The sequence below is a fragment of the Lissotriton helveticus genome, chromosome 9 (assembly GCF_964261635.1).
Source record: "Lissotriton helveticus chromosome 9, aLisHel1.1, whole genome shotgun sequence".
Lineage (NCBI taxonomy): Eukaryota > Metazoa > Chordata > Amphibia > Caudata > Salamandridae > Lissotriton > Lissotriton helveticus.
The window spans coordinates 788,842,932-788,860,645 of NC_136070.1; the positions used below are offsets into that span (position 1 = coordinate 788,842,932).

At 44.1% G+C, this 17,714-nt stretch overlaps 1 protein-coding gene across 1 annotated transcript in view; it reads right to left on the reverse strand.

The window, feature by feature from the left end:
• Positions 1-2,712: 2,712 nt before the first annotated feature.
• The window catches only part of LOC144781872 (cytochrome P450 2C19-like), a 303,887-nt gene continuing 288,885 nt past the window's right edge, over positions 2,713-17,714 (reverse strand). The window contains exon 9 of the mRNA XM_078660916.1: positions 2,713-6,488. Coding sequence (XP_078517042.1) covers positions 6,304-6,488 — 185 coding nt within the window. The 3' untranslated portion in view covers positions 2,713-6,303. The remainder of the gene's footprint in view (positions 6,489-17,714) is intronic.

Consider the following 17,714-nt stretch of genomic DNA (forward strand, 5'->3'; position numbering starts at 1 on the left):
GATGTGGGGGTGTGAGGGTGAGGGTGTGAGAGGGTGTGTGAGGGTGACCCAGATTGAAGAGTCAAAGATGAAGTTGAGGGTGCTTAAATTTGTCAATAAAGCAAAATTCGTGTTCATATGTGGTAATCTGCATACTAACACTGGATGCGTCACCTTCATTCTGAGGTCAACACAGCTATAATGTTGCCCAATATCACATATGAGGTCTCAGCCAGGTCTAGCTTTACAGTCAAAAGCACACTGCATGCTGGGACTTGTAGTTTCACTGTTAACAGCGTAAGTATAGGTTAATAAATCGCAGCATGCAAAGAGCTGTTGTATAAAAAAAGGGCTGAACTGGCTGAACTTATCACACTTCACGTGGTCCTTCTTGGCAGCAGTAATATGAATAATTGGCAAGTGCAATAGGTTAAGGCAAAGGCACAACTCGATCTCTAGCTCTGTCAATTGTTTCGCCTATGTTGTTGTGACTGAGGAAAAATAAAAAAAGTGCTCGTTTTCCAATGACGAGAGGCATTTCCAAAAACCGTGCAAAAAACAAAGAAAATAAGCACATGCCCATCTCGCATGTGCATGTATCTGGCGTCACCATCTCGCATGTGCATGTATGTGGCGTCACCATCTCGCATGTGCATGTATGTGGCGTCACCATCTCGCATGTGCATGTATCTGGCGTCACCATCTCGCATGTGCATGTATCTGGCGTCACCATCTCGCATGTATCTGGCGTCACCATCTCACATGTGCATGTATCTGGCGTCACCATCTCACATGTGCATGTATCTGGCGTCACCATCTCACATGTGCATGTATCTGGCGTCTCCATCTCACATGTGCATGTATCTGTCAAGCCGCTCCAGTGACACCAGTGTGATGACGTGTACGTCATGATGCAGTAGCCATTTAAAAACAAGATGTTGAGCTGACCCCGAAATGCGGACTTTGTTCCCCAGCACTAAAGTCAGCGGCTTTGGCTATTATGCCACATCCTCTACTTCAATTTCCATAACAGCAAATTGTAAACATATTTTTAAAATAAGTAAATACATTTATTAAATGCACCAAAGCAAGCAAAAAAAACGAAAGCCGCTCCATTTTGTCGAAAGATGTTTTAGATTATCACAAAGGGTAAGCTAATTGTACTATATTCACGCTTTTTTATCAGAAAACGAAGGGAGCCAAGCAGTCTGGGCGAGTATGATAAGTTTGAATAGTTTCTGGAAGTGTTGGGAAAGGAGACAGCGACGGCATAATAAAGTGCAAATTAGGCTCGTAGCAAACATTGTTATCTTTACTGCAGTGGCATATGTGGAACACACTTCTGCACCTATGCATCTAGCGCCGGAAAAGCAGAGTACAGCCCGCAGCGCTAGGAAGGCCTGTTTTGTACGCATGCAAAGCAGCAGCCATGGGAACTTCAAGGTCGATAAGCCGCCCTGCTGCTATCTGGGAGCCAGAGTCACCCTGTATCACACCTGCTGCCAGCGCGATTAGGGGGAGTCGGGCAGAATACAACCTGACAAAGATTTTAACATCCAGCGGTAAGGCCCTACGGCTGTCCCTCTGCACATGCCCCCGCAGCAACCTACCCGTGACACCCCACGCGCTGGCGCTGCAGAAAAATTGCTAACTGCAAACCCCGCCACTTGTGCACCTTCTCTCGGTGTCCTGCGAGGAGCGTCCTGCCAGCAGTGTCCTGAAGGAGCCACAGCATGTCCCTCTCTCCCTTCAGCGGGGAAAAGCGAGCCCGCAACGCCTCCTGGAGCAGCCCCCAGGACAATGGCCATGCCCCGACCACCTGTTTGCACCGCCAGCATTATTAGGCACAGCCCGCCGTACTGAAAAAGCGGCTGTGGCCTGTGTGTGCTCATGGAACGCTTACCGTTCATTGTGCATTGTCCCGAATGAGGTCTAGAAGGGAGCCTCCCGGCACTGCGCACCTCCGTTTTCCCAAAGAAACTTCCAGGAACAGAGTGTGGCCTGCTGTTTTCGGCGGAGAGAATCACGGTATTCTCAGAGACAATCGGCTAGCGGTGGTCTCACGACACTGCATCCTCGCCAGCAACTGAAGGAAAGTGCTGGCCACTAACTATGTGCCCGGTCGCGTCGCGTCGTGCAGATGGTCAAAACGAAACTGAAACCTACGGAGCATGGCAGAGTCGGATTCTGACGCGCGCGACCCAATCCCAAGGCGCGCGTCAGAATCCGACATTCACAGCAAACAGCCAGCAGCAAAAGCGCGCTCACGAGGTCAAATCCGAGACGGAAATGCGCGCGTCTTACTCGTGTCCACATATTCAGTAAGCACATAGGTATACTAAAGTATACATGAGGCCATTCGCTACGCTCGACCTAAAAACGATGGATTTAGGCCCAGATCCTTGTACTGGGGTGAATGTATGACATTGTTCTACATTCTGTCCATCAACTGTGTTTTTCGTAATGTCATCAATCACACTAAGATTGAAATTGTGTTTTAAGAACTGTGAATCAAAAGGTGGTACTTTTGATGTTCTTTAAGGTTCCTTAGCACAATTCTTATTTCTTCTATATTATATTTTATGAATTCTGTTTAGAGGAACTATTTGTGACATGTTCACAGCTGTAATATTGTACTTCTTTGCTTTGCATCAAATGTATCATTTTTTATTGTATTTAACTATTTATATGCTTCTTTGGAAACTAATAAAATAATTGAAGAAAAAAAAAGAATTGTGAATCAAATTTAATCTGGTTCTCGGCAGCAACAGATTAAATTTGTTTAATTTTGTGCGACGTCAACAATACAACCTGAAAAATTCTAGGAAATGCATGGTTATACTTAGTTTTCTGATTAGATGGTCATCCTAGACTGTACATAGAGCTGCAATAAACTCTTGACCTGTAGGATCATCAGGTTCGATTACTTCACCAAAATAAACTCACTCATCAGAGGTAACCAACTCCAGGTTTGAAGAATTGTTTTCTAGCTGCAAAAAGAAAGGATACTATTCAAACTGCACTTTTTCTAGCAATGGTCGTCTGACATGAAGGACATCCTTAACACACTGTATTGTTCCAATGTTTCTTATTGGAAGGCCTAGACACGGCAATAAGGCATAAACCATAATGAATGTTTCTGTAAAACAAAGCACGAGGCGTACCACTGTTAAATGTAACCGAGATTGTTTTATACTTATGAACAGGTGACACGTTGTTCTTGCATTACATACTAAACAAAGGGCACCAGGTGCCTGCTTTGTAAAGCCTACATGCTATGTGAAGTGTTTATGGTTGTTTAAAAAAATGACAAGTTTAATACGAAAAGACTGCATCACTTTTCTGCTATAATGAATACCCCTTCCCAAAGTATTCATTTAAGCCTATAGCAAAAAAAATAGCATCTTATGAAGTAGCCAGTAGGTTCTTTGTTCCTTAGACTTGTTGGATGAGAGCGCTAGTATCTTAGATTGATCAGACACAGGAGTAAAATACAAGCTGAGAGCAAACGTAGACCCAAAACAACTATAAAAACAGCATTTCTGATAAGGTAGAGGGGCTAAAATGGCAGCCTTCACAACTTACAAAAGAGAAAGGTCTGGTGGGCACAGTTTGGTTTCATGTGCCATTTTTGAAGTCTATTGTAGCGATGATGTCACGATAGGGATGCGCACCGGTTTACGTGACTTCATAGGTTTTTTTTGTTGCTTTGTTTTAACTTTTTCGAGTGTGAGGTGTGCAGTGCAGCTAGAAGGGTGTTGCCAAAAGGACTTGGTTCTTGCTGGTCCTATACTTGTTCCTTTTATTTAGTATCGGCCAATAAACCATTTTGAAAATTTCACCCATTCACAGGCTCCAAGAAATAGAGGTTGAAGAGAATGTCACATAATTAGCTAAATACGAAGACAAATCATCCCAAAATCCATCTATATTATGTTATTCTACACAGACTACTGTCCCAGGACTGTGCTAATGCTATAGAATCCCAGCAGTACTTAATTTGGCCTGCGGAGTCTGTCCATTTCAATTGTTATTTAGTTATTTAATAGAACAATCGGTAGAAAATACTTATTCCTGATGACTGATATAATATCTGATGAAATTAGGGCCCATCCCCACATTGCCATCCTCGCTTGTGTCTCCAATAACTCTATTCTGTGAAGTTATGATTCCCAAAGAAAGGTTCCCTGTGGGACTGTGTTGATACATAATGCACTATATGTTGCAAATTCTCCTTTCCCAGTTCATTTCGCGGAAAGTCTAGCAGTGGCAATGATCCACTTATCAGCCAACAAGAATGCTTGCAAAGTTTACCGCTCACTGCTGATATCCGCGTGCGGCCTGCAGGTTATTAGGCTGGTGCCAAGCTACCTCAACCTTTCATCCGTCCAGGGTTGGTAAATTGTTGTAAAACTCTTTTATGCATATCTTTTAGTGTTTGTCTTTGCTCTTACCTGGAATGCTGGAAGGTTTCTTTTACCTTCTGGAAAAGCAGCTGCTAGCAGCACTCGTGTCTGATTAATAGTACTGGGTGAACAAGGTAACTGCTGATTGAAAGGTTGCCTCTTTTCTCCCGAGGATTGAGGTGGGGTCCTGGGAAAAGACAATCCTCTTCGGTGTTAGAATTCTAGTACCCAGAACTGGCCAGGGACATGCCAGATATGTAGTAAATTTCTGATCAGGCAGAAGGGATCAGTATGAGGGATTTGTCTCCTACATGATCCAGGAAATGGCAGGCTTTGTTCACAGGTGAACAATGGAAAGCACAGAAAAAACTGGCGCAGTCTACTTGGAAAAGAAGCCTATTTGCCTGCTCTGGGCTCGGGTTAGCCTTCAAGGCCAATGGTCAATGTTGGGGGGAGAAGATGATAAGAGGATAGCCTGTTGTGTCAGGAGGTTTCATGGAAGAAGCAGACATAATCTGCAAGAGAGGGTAAACTACCTTCACCCCACACCCGTGACCCCGCATGCTGTCTTAACGCGGTCGTAACAACGACCGCATTGTGACCACGCAAACCATTACTCCGCAAGTCGTTACAACGACTTGGGGAGGGGGGAGAAGGTGTTGGATATAAAATCCAACACCTTCCCTACAGTCCGCACAGACTGGAGTTGGAATAGTACATTTTACTACTCCAACATCCAGCGCCCCACACCCCCCCTCCGCAAGTCGTGGTAACGGTATGCGTTGTCACAACGCGGTTGTTGTTACGACCGCGTTGTGACAGCATGCAGGATAATGGTATGCGGAGTGAAGAGGCATATTCGCAAGAGAGTCGTGAATTGTGCTAAGGCAAAGCAAAACATTTCAAAACAGCCCTGTTCAGGCTCTCCAACATCCTTGCTCACCAGATAAACATCCTCATAGGGATGCTTCAGGAGCACAGGTCACAGGCAAGGCAAATCCCGCTCCCTCAACTTCAGGGCTGTTGTTCCTATGAGGAATGTATGTGGCGACAATGCCCACATCACTCGAAAACCATACACACAAAATTGTGGTGTTCTGCCACTAGTGACCACACAGCAGGCAAGTAACACAGCAGGCAAGCCGAAGGGTTCATCAGAGCAGCCAATAATCCAACACTACTGCGAGCCGGTCGGCAACTGTAGATAGGTGAAGACAAACCTTTAGTTTGTTTGCCTCATAATTCAATATTTAAATCACTCATTTCAGGTTACTCAACCCAAAAGACTTGCTTGTACTGGATTCTTCTCACCGGTCTCAAGATCACCTGTGATTCCAATGTATCTAACCCGGTCCTCATCTGAGTATCAAGAGTACCAACGGTTGAGATCACCAACATCTCGGTTGTTCCTAAAGTGGTGGAGTCTTGGTGAGTTACTCATTCCAAGGAATGCCTTGTTACCTCTGTAATCTTTTGAACAATCTTTGCTTGCTTTAACTAAAGCTTGTATTTTAGGTTTCAAGAATAAAAACAGTTTTTGTTGTTTATCCTGCATTCGGGTCTGCTGTGACCTTTCTCTTGCTCGGACTGGTTATTGCCAAGAAATCATAAATATCTGATCAGTGTTGTCCGCTCAAAGTAAACACCTATAGTGTGCCGTTCTTTCACCCATGAATTATACCTATACAAACTGGTATTGTTCATTCTACAATAACACGTTTTTTAATAAATGGTATGGTATTTGAAAGTGTTTTCGACATCAAAATAACGTGCTCTGTTTTTCTCATCGTCAATTAATTCAGGAGGAAATAAATTGTCTAGCTGATTGTAAAGGGGCATGCAGACATATTTCCCCAGCATATGTACATAAATCTCCCACAGCAAATCACAGTATTAAGCGGAGCAGTACTCCCATGCTCTACAGCCGATTGTCGAGGCTTAGCTGATACAAAGGTGGTAACTTGGCAAGGGTTTTAAACACCGGTGTTGTGTCTATATCTTTGTGGTCGATGGGTGACCGCAGCTTGAAGTTCTGAAGAATTGTGGTGAAAAACAGGAACAGTTCCATTCGAGCTAGTCCTTCTCCAATGCACATCCGTTTCCCTAAAAAGAAGGAATAACCCGGTAAACATATAAACAGAAACATATGGCACTTCAATTTTAACAAATAAAATTCACCAAACTCATTAATTCTTCTTGCTTTAAAGGTGCCTAATGGCTTACCTACTTCTAGTCACAAGTTTCTGATGTAAAACCGGTCTGAGCCCTCTTTTTCTAAAATACTCCATGTCCGATAGCTTAGTTATGAGCTAAAATGTGCATGTGGCCAGAAAGCATTTACATAAGCAGGTTAACTCTACCAGCATACCAAGCTCCTCCTCAGTGCTCCTCCTCTTGGTTTTCTTAACACTTTCAACGACATTAGTGGGAGACCAGGAGTAGTGTATATGCTTATGCCTTGTGTTTGTCCCTATTTGAGGGGTGGCATTCCTCCGTTATGGTATTCATTTTGTTTTTTCTGTGAAGTAAATATGGATTTATTTTATATTCCTAAAGTTTTATGAAACTGTTCTTGAATTCCTCAATTCAAACAGCTCGGGGCCTACTGCCGTTGTGTCTGTCGCTGTGAAGGCATTTTATTGTATACCTATTTATTTATTTATTTATGTATTTTTCTTGAGCTGACCTAGCCTCAAGGGCAGCTAGGTGCCTTACAGAGAACATGCTGTAAATACAAATAACATGACATTAACAGGAGATTGGGAAGAGACTTGTAATGTTGTGATCTTCCAGTGCTTCCTGTGTCTTTTAGTTTCAGCTCCCCCTTTCAACCCCAGCGTGATGTCTGATTCAGATACATAACAATAAACATGGCTGCTGCAGACAAGATCTTGTTTCTCCCATGCTTCCTTGCACAGTTTATTCAAGTGCTAGTCCACTGCGTGCTAGTATTAGTAAAAATTAAGAGTTTATTAACAGGCACTGGCATTGTGATTGAGAGGCTTTAATTTCACTTCATGAACAGCAAGCTGAACGTTCATATAACAACCACACATTGCATTCAAGCCTAAGGAAAAATGCCTTTATCAGCCTTCTTAGATGATCCAGTATCATCTCATATTCAGTTAAGACACTTCTGCCCAGGCCTTCAGTGCAACTAGATTTTCAATATGCAGGTCTAAAATGAATTAGACATTTGATATCAATCAGTGCATGCAATCCACGATAAAATATAGCTAAAAAGCTGGTGACTGGATACGTACAGCAACATTTGAGTTGAAAAAAAGAAACATGGTTTAATAATTTTGGGTGGGTGTACACTCGAAGAATATCCATCAAGAGATGTGGCACATTATTAGATGCAGACAAACTGTAGATTTAAAGTTCAGTGCTAAACTGTGAACACCAGGCAAATAGGAGTTTGCACAGGGATCAGAATTGTAACATGTGTGGTGATGGAGCGAGGTTCAGAGTAATATTTTATTCTGACTTGCAAAGTTAAACTTCCATAATAAAATAATCGTATTAATAAGTTTGTGAATGAAATGTACTAATCAACCTAGTTTAAAATGCATTACACGACATATGGGACTAAAATTATGTGCTCTATGTTGCACCTGCAAGTATGTTGAAAAATAATAAACTAACCTTGTCTATTGTCTTTGTCAGTATTAAATGCGGCTGTATAACTAATGGCATGTGCTTATTTATGTGCTTATGGTATGTCTTTTCTGTGGCAAAAGCTCGTGGAGGATTCTGCGGCCTCCAAGAAGAAGGTAGATATGCAATGCTGCTTTGTGTGCTAAAAGCCAGATAACATAAACTAATGAGTTAATATTTAGCAAAGGGGGTGGGTAACAGAATGTTTTTCAATAACTAATTAATTAATGTCTTGTGTTTGTTTGAATACTAGCTTTCAAGAGAGAGGCCTAAGGCCTAGCGTTTTAAAGTGGGTGTTTGGAATCCTGCCGTGAAGAGCTGTGCACAGAGAAATGCATCAGAAAAATAAATTAAATGGACTGTGCAAGATGTGCTCTGAGAGAGACAAATCCAAGGACAGGATGCGGCAAATCAGCCAAGCTAAGGAAGCAACGAACTGTTACTCAATAAAATGTTGCGTTTCCGAGGAAGCTAAAGTCGCATGACTGAAAAGACAATGGTGTTTTAGAAAGGCTCAACTTTGGATTGAAAAAGGTGATGATCTCATATGGACTGACGTCTGTCAGCCAATTGGAACTCTGGATGGCAGGAGAAAAGTATACTTTTACTGGAGATTAGCTAGTTAGAAAGGTATAACAAGCATTGGAAATGCAATAGGTCTCGCATTAGGAAAGTTTGAGCTATTGGTCTTATGAATGACATTTATTTTATTTATGTGTGGTTTTTTAAAATAGCTAAATTAATAGCTTTGTCTTTTACAATGCCAATAGTTATAACTTTTGCATATGTGACCCCTATAGCATTTGTAATGCAACATGTTTTGTATTTACGTGACTTAGATGTATTGATATTACAAATAACAATGGCTTTTAATTTGTTAAAATAATTAATACTTAAATAATTTATTTAATTTGTAATGTCAATAGCTTAAACTTTTGTAAATAACTTTTGTGAAGATTATGTTCAGTGTTTTTTATTGTGATGAAAATCCAAGAACAGAAGTGAAATATTAACATCTTTTTGTGATTTGTAATAAAGCTTGAAAGCTTGAAAACAGCTTGAAACATTGAAAGAACATATTTGAACCAGTGATGCTGTGGTGGTGCTGAGTGATGCTGTGGTTGCGCTGAGAGATTATGTGGTTGCGCTGAGTGATGCTGTGGTTGCGCTGAGTGATGCTGGGGTGGCGCTGAGTGATAATGTGGTGCTGCTGAGTGATAATGTGGTGGTGCTGAGTGATGCTGGGGTAGCGCTGTGTGATGATGTGGTGGTGCAGAATGGTGCTGTGGTGGTGCAGGGTGGTGCTGTGGTGGTGCAGAGTGGTGCAGTGGTGGTTCTGAGTGGTGCTGTGGTGGTGCTGTGGTGGTGCTGAGTGGTGCTGTGGTTTTATATTAGACATGAGTAAAATGATTTACCAACTGCAAATACACTTTTTGTGAATTCCTTTTACTCATAAATCAAGCCATGTATGTGTGTAAGTATAACTTAAGTTTAACTCGAGTCAGACACAGGGTCCTTTCAGGCCTCCCCGAGGGCGATATTAACATGGAGAGAAAGGGAGAGGCAGACAGCAGGAGACCGTGGCATAGAGAGACGGGGTGACAGAGGGAGCGAGGGCCCGAGAGGGAGTAGACAGGAAGTAAGAGTGACAGAAAAGGAAGAGTGACGGCGAGCGAGAGAGACGGACGATAGAAACAGAGAGGGGAGAAAGTGAAGGAAACGAGAGGAGAGGGAAGACGGAAGAAGGTAGACAGTGAGGGAAGCAGGGAGCGAGATACAATGATGGGATATTGAATGAGAATAAAATACAGACGGTGCTCAATTTGTTAAAAAAAAAAAAAAGGAGACACGGCCTGGTGGCCGTGAAACTGAAAGCACGGCCGGCCGGCCGTGAAAAAGCCTTTGATGCAGCAGGGGGCAATTAGGGGAGGAGAATGGCTGGGCTGAGGCAGAGCGCAAAGCCTTTGATGCAGCAGGGGGCGGAGCGGGAAGAGCTGCTGGCGGCACCAAGCTGACGATTTGATGCTGTGCACGCGCATTTTAACTCATTGCGCTTGCGCATTGAGCTAAAAGCGCACATGCACTGCATCAAATCGCCAGTCAAATCGCCAGTCTAGTTAAACTCTGTTTAAGCCCCTATAGTCTCGCAGGCTCAATGCGCATTGACAGGCAAGACCTAAAAACCTAGCCCCATGACAGGAGGGGGCTCCTCACTTTCCAGATGCTGAAAGACGTGACATGCTGTCGGACTTCTTGCTCACGTAAGGATAGCAGAATTAATTGATTTTTCCCTTCTAGGTGAAGTGAGTTTAGACAGGGAAATAGCTTTAGGGAATGAAAACTGTTATTAATTAATATTCATGTTTTCTGATTATGCTTTGAATTGTCAGTCTAATATGCCTTTTCCTCAATAAAAATGCTGCTAATTTGTTAATTTGCTAATAAATAAAGATTCTTATTTGAAAATGCTCTTTCTTTGAATAATAAAGTTAATAAAATTAGATTTTGAAACGACAAGCTGGTCTTGTTTATTCATGGTCTAGTTATCATCAGTTGATCCATTTACCTAAGTGACTTAATTAAATGATTATTGATTCAAAACCATGGTTAGTGATGACAAACTGCAGATGTATATAAATGTGTAAATAGTTTTATAAATAGTCCTGATTAATTAGGTCACATGATTCAGTTGCCCTAAATTTGTCTCGGTAGTTTATGGGCCTTGTGAGAGATTTATGATTAATGGTGAGTATCATGGTGTTGGGTAGTGTTGTTGAGACAGATTTTCTATAGGGGCGCTGCATCAGTGGTAATTGCCTCAAAGCTTTTTGCTAGATACATTTCTGAACGCCTATACATCTGTCCATTATGCACATCCCAGATCAGGGACAAAGATGCAAAACAAACCTCTGAATTCCAGTGACCATTACTGTAGCCTCTAGTGTCTGATCTGACAGGTTCTGCATGCCCATACCAATCCCCAAGCCCTTCCACTTCCAGAGGGTAACTGTTCTGGACTTGCATACCAATCCCCAAGCCACCACATCACTAAGCTGAAAGTGACAAATATTTTAATAATTCACTACTAAATATGATGTTTTTTTACTATGGTGCAAATCCCCTCTATTATACAATTGCAGTGCTCCCTGCGAGCCCCCAAGGCCAATATATAATAGACCGTTTCCCTACTACACAGTTTACCTGCTACAACTATGCAAATCATTCTGTCTTAACTGTAAAGGTTACCATCTTTATTCATGAGTCATATCGAGAACATTCACTACCTAACCAATTGAGTTTGTTAAATTTCAAACTGCTGGGCAGGTTGAAGAATTATTTTATGCTAAGCAGAAGACCCCTGATGAGGGCAAACAGTGTGAGCTCACGAGAAGAAGAGGAATATATGAGGCAGGTTTTGCTCCAGAAGGTGCCAGAGGGATCCCCTGCGGTTTAATGGCTTGCTAATAGGCTTGGCAATTAAAATGACTTTTAATTGTTTTTCACCAATTTTTATTGAGCTTTTATGTCAACATTACACAGCACAGTGTCATTTGCATTGCATCAAAATCAATTTAACAATAGCATGCAATATATTCCCATCTGTGGCTCATAGCAATATTGAATGTGTTATACCTGACAAGAGATATTGGTCCCTTTTTTTACTTCAATAAATGAACAGAAACGTAATAATGAACCATTGGTCATGTAGTTACATCTCAACCGTATTCATAATGCTAGATAATTGAGGCGTATCTTAAGTATTGGGAACTATGCTAGCATGTCCCCTTCTTTGTAGCAAACTTGAGACAGAAGAGATGTTCCTCGGTGTATGTGCTGAGTTGCCCACCTCTTAGTTACAAATATATGTAGCAGTGCCCTTACTGTCTTTAGGAGGAAGAGTAGTAATGGAATGGGAAAAACACCTGTTTGCATCACATTAAGCACCCGTGGCCAATGCAGCACCATTTTGCTGGAATTTTAAGAAGGAATTCCATCCTTGTATGTTTGGAAATCGTGCAGTTAGTTCTCCCACTCTGTTGCTATAGGATGTCTACGATTTAATGTCACCACACACCCGTGGACCACCCTTGGTAGTGTCTGTGCCTTCCAGTGCATGAATATCATGCTTTATGTATTGAACGTTGCGTTTCGCAATAACTTTCTGGGGTATATTAACACTCTTTCCCATTCCTTGTCCATTAGTTCCCTGCCCACTTCCCTTTCCAATTGCATACTGGTCACAGCCAATGGGTCTTATGTGGTGTACGCTAATGCTCGCACAAATCACGTGATCAGTCGACGATGCCCACCTATTATGTGAATGTGTGCATCATGCTAGTGAGTGGCATCCCTTTAGATGCAGTGTCCAATTTTTATTATTTAGGCACAAAACTTATGAAAACTCTATACTGTGCACCGCAGGTGGAAAAACCTCAGTTGTCTTTGATTCAACACATTGCATATCTGAGAAAAATTCACAGGAAAACTATATTTAGAAGGGTGGCTCAGACGCTAGAAATTTACAATGTTGAAGCCTTAGGGTCAGGTTTGCATGGTGCGGAGCTCTTATGTAGTTCCCAAATCCAGAGTATTTCTATAGTAGAGTAAAGGTTTTTAAGGTCTCTACTAAACCTTTCAGCGAGTAGTCCACTGACCTCACTTTATTTAGACTTGGCTGAAAAGAAAATCACTCACAAGATTGAGTGCAGACTTCTTATCTTTTGGCAACTGCTGTGGACTGCATCTGCCTTGGAGTCATATCAGGTGGGCCTTAAAGATCTTATGGTTCCGCAGTGCGCAAGGAAAATCCAGTGACTTTGCACTGTCAAGGACCTCTAACAAAGGTTGAGCCTGGACACATACTGGCTCTCTCCTGAGACCATGTGTTCAATCTCTAAGACTAGCATCAAAGCACTTTTCTGGGAGAGTGCTGCAGTTGACAATATTCTGCACTGCAAGGGTTCTTTATCTGTAGCTTTTACTAAATATATACCAGTGGCTTTTTATGAGAGTACCGTTGTTGAAATGATTACCCCTCTTACAAGGAACCTCTACCTACAGTTTAGCTATGGATCCCTACCTGTAAAATCTTTCACCAGGAAATGGCAACACAAAAGTGACACTATTGATGATGTCTGTATTGGTTGTCAAGGGGGCCCTGAATCTCCTACTCATATTTTATTTTACTGCCCCTTTTAGAAGCAGCTTCACTCAAAGTAGATTGTTCATCTTTGCAAAAACTTGGGCATTAGGAGGCATTCAGATTACTGTAATGCGACCCAAGACGGATTGTCGTTTTCTGTTTGGCTAACTTAATAATGGCAATATGGTTTGAAGCATGTACGAGCTGCTTTTAGTTTGTGAATTGTCTTACATTGATGCCTAGGGGTTGCCTTTGGCCCTGAATGTGTAACAGTGTAATTTTTTTTCCTCAGGACTCCATCTTTGTTATGTTATTTTTTATGTATTATTGATAGCTTTAATCTGTGTTTTTCCATACTGGGGTTTTATCTTGTTTTATAAATTGTATTTTAAATGTGCTGTCGGCACTTTTTGAAAGCATATTTATTGTTATTTACAATTGCCTTTTTTATGTATATGTGTGATTTTTTTTGTTTTGTCTCACACTTTTATGATCTAAAGTGATCAAAATAAAGTTTTTGATGATGATGAGTGTGCGTATTATTCGATGGTGGGCAGGTTCTGTTTCCGTAATGTGCCATGATCTGGACATTTCCGCTAACAGGCGACCATGAGCCAGGAAATGATCACTGGTCGGTCATTCTCTTCCTGTAATCTATCAAAGAGCAGCAGCACTCCGTCGTGGAATAAGGCACCCAGTGTGCCCACCCCCGCCAATCTCCACACCTCTAAACCCTCCCGACTCACCATGTCAGTGAACAGTACGATGGATCTTAAAGGCATTTCCATCGAGAATTGTGGGATGGATGGCATAAGGTATAGACCACCTTGAAGGCTACTGCATGCCACCATTAGCAAACTATTTGATTCAGGTGAGGGTTTGGCTCTTGGGAGCACAGCCTGCTGGATCTCCCATTGCGCCCGCTCAGTGGCAGGGTATCTCAGTTCCCATCAGCCACCGCGTGGGCACTTGAAGCTGCGCAGCCAAATAGTAGTGTTCAAAATTAGGAGCTCCCAGGCCGACTTTGTCCACTGGGAGTTGTAACTTGCAAAGTGTGATTTGCCTTCTATCTCTATTCCAAATGAAGCCCCCTAAAGCTGAATGTAAGGAGTTAAATATAGATTTAGGGACATGAATAGGTAGATTATGAAAATAATACAACAGGTGTGGGAGCATCACCATCTTGGATAGTGACACTCTACCCTGTTCCGAGAGTTGCAGTGCGCACCAGAACGCCATTTGAGGTCGTAAGATCTTGTGTCTCATGGTATATAATAATGCTGAAGTAATGAAATGTGCGGGGCTCCCACTGCAATGGTTAGGTGTCTACGGTTACATTTTGTGGAGGGCTGTCAGGGTAAAGTGGGTACATACATGAGTTAGCCCAGTTTACACCTCGCCCAGAGGCGACTTGAAAATCACATAGGATGGTCAATTTACTCTATATGTCCTCTCGGATGTCACTAATATAAATTAGGACATCATAAGCATATAGCGACATTACATGGAGATCAGTATTTAGTGGGATTCTCCAATCCTGCCCTGCTTACCGAAGTCACTGCGCAAGTGGCTCCATTGCCAGAGCAAAAGCAGAGGATACAACAGACATCCTTGCTGTGTCCCTCAGCTTACTCGGAATGACGGAGATATACAATAACCAGTCCTCACCCTAGCAGTGGGCTCCCGGTAAAATATGCAGATCAGTTCATGTAGCCTAGCTGAGATGACCATTGCAGCCAGTGTCGAGAACAAGTAGCCCCATTCTACTATGTCCAAGGCTCCAGATCCATGAAGCATAAGGATTGGAGAGAGGGCGGATGTTGAGAGAGCAGTAGACCTACCGAGCACAAACCCATTCTGGTCTGTGTGGAACAGGCGTGTCATGTGTTCAGAAAGTTGGCCTGCTATAATCTTACTCAATATCTTGTAATCTGAGCCCAGCATGGACAGTGGGGCAGTACGGGGAGAACTTCCCCGGCTTAGGAAGTGACACCAGTAATGACTCTCGGAGGAACGGGGGAGGTCGACCTTCTGTTGGGGCAGTATGGTATAACTCTAACAGCTTGGGTGCCAGTTGATGCTCATATGCCTTATAAAATTTGATGGGGCAAACCAACTAGACTGGGGGTTTTATTAGTGGCTGTGCTTTGCATAGCCCCTCTCACCTCTTGTATTGTTATGGGCACAATAAGCTCTTCCCCATTCAGGGGATAAATAGTAGGCATTATTATCAAGTGAAGAAATGATTGTGTGTTGCTCTAGCAACCATTGGACAGTGGGTCATACAAGGCCTGATAGTGAGCTGTGAATGCAGCATGTACTTCCACTTGATTGGTGTGAGGAGTGTAGATGAAAGTCTAATAATAGTGATGGGCTACCTGCGCAAAGGCCCAAGTCATTATCTGACGCATCTTCAATCTTGGATTCAGGAGGCGGTAAACATCGTTCTGCCCATAGTGTGACTGCAGCCGTTAGAGCCTGGGCCTGCTAATCTCTTGTCTGTTCTGTGGTCGGGGCTCCTTAGAGCTTAGCACTGGCAACTCGCCAAGCGCTGCGACCCTGACATCGATGAGGACATACTGCACGTCTTCTAGGCACTGGTGATATCAGGACAGACGAGTTTAAAATGACTCTTCATACATAGAAATTTTGAGGGTGAAATTGGTGCAAGCAATATCAATCAATCAATCAGGAGTTTGTTAAAGCGCGACTACTCACCCGTAAGGGTCTCAAGGCGCTAGGGGTGGGGGGGGGTTTGGGGGGGTGCAGGTTCCATTCCATCAAGGAGGGGGTCTGTCGAAGAGCCAGGTTTTGAGGTTTCTTGCGAAGATGGGGAGCGATGTTGTCTGTCTGAGGTGGAGCGGAAGGGCGTTCCATGCTTTGGCCGCGAGGAAGGAGAAGGAGCGGCCTCCCGATCTGGTCTTTCTGGTGCGGGGGACCACAGCGTAGGAAAGCTGGGCTGATCGTAGGGTCCTTTGGGGTGTGTGGAATTTGAGTCGGCTGTTCAGGTATGCTGGTCCGGTGCCGTGGAGGGCCTTGTGTGCGTGGGTGAGCATCTTAAAGGTGATTCTCGCCTCGACGGGGAGCCAGTGGAGTGTGCGCAGGTGCTGGGAGATGTGGCAGTGTTTTGGCAGGTTGAGGACCAGTCTTGCGGCGGCATTCTGGATGTTCTGTAGCTTGCGGATGAGGTTTTTGTTTATTCCGGCGTAGAGTGCGTTGCCGTAGTCGAGTCTGCTGGTGACCAGGGCGTGAGTGACTGTCTTTCGGTGTTCGAGGGGGATCCATTTGAAGGTCTTACGAAGGAGGCGGAGGGTGTGGAAGCAGGAAGATGAGACAGAGTTGATCTGGCGGTCCATTTTGAGCTCGGAGTCCAGGATGATTCCCAGGTTGCGTGCGTGGTCTGTGGGGGTTGGCGGGTTTCCGAGGGCGGTGGGCCACCAGGTGTCACTCCAGGCGTCGGGGTTTGGGCCCATGATGAGTACTTCTGTTTTGTTGGTGTTTAGTTGTAGGCAGCTGTTTTTCATCCATTTGGCGACGGCTTCCATGCCTTCTCGAAAGTTGCGTCTGGCGGTGTTGGGCTCGTTGGATAGGGAGAGGATGAGCTGGGTGTCGTCTGCATATGACACGATGTTGAGTCCGTAGGTTCTGACGATGGGGGCAAGTGGAGCCATGTAGACGTTGAAGAGCGTCGGGCTGAGGGAGGAGCCCTGGGGGACTCCGCAGGTGATAGGTGTGGGGTCCGAGAGGAAAGGGGGGAGTCTGACCCGCTGCGTCCTGCTGGAGAGGAAGGAGCAGATCCAGTCGAGGGCCTTGTCCTGGATTCCTGCATCGTAGAGTCTGCGTATTAGGGTGCGGTGGGAGACTGTGTCGAACGCCGCTGATAGGTCGAGGAGGATGAGGGCTACTGTTTCTCCTTTGTCCAGTAAGGTGCGGATGTCGTCTGTTGCGGCGAGGAGGGCGGTTTCCGTACTGTGGTTTTTTCTGAAGCCGGATTGGGAGGAGTCGAGGATGTTGTGTTCTTCAATGAATGTGGCGAGTTGGCTGTTGATGGCTTTCTCGATGACTTTCGCTGGGAACGGGAGCAGGGAGATGGGTCTGTAGTTTTTGAGGTCGGTGGGGTCCGCTGAGGGTTTCTTTAGGAGGGGGTTGACCTCGGCGTGTTTCCAGTCGTCGGGGAATGAGGCGGTCGCCAGGGAGCGGTTGATGGTTTGGCGGAGCATGGGTGCGATGGTGTTGGCGGCTCTGTTGAAGATGTGGTGGGGGCAGGGGTCCGTGGGGGCCCCTGAGTGGATTGACTTCATTGTCTTCAGTGTGTCTTCGGTGGTGAGGGCTGTCCAGTCATCAATCGCTGGTTTCCGGGTGTCGGGGGTGGTTGGTGAGGGTTCAGTGTGTTGGTTGTCTTCGTCGAAGTTGTCGTAGATGCTCTTGATTTTGTGGTGGAAAAAGATGCTGAGTTTGTCGCAGAGGTCTTGTGAGGGAGGGATGTCGGTAGACTCGCTGGTGGGTTGGGCGAACTCCTTGATGAT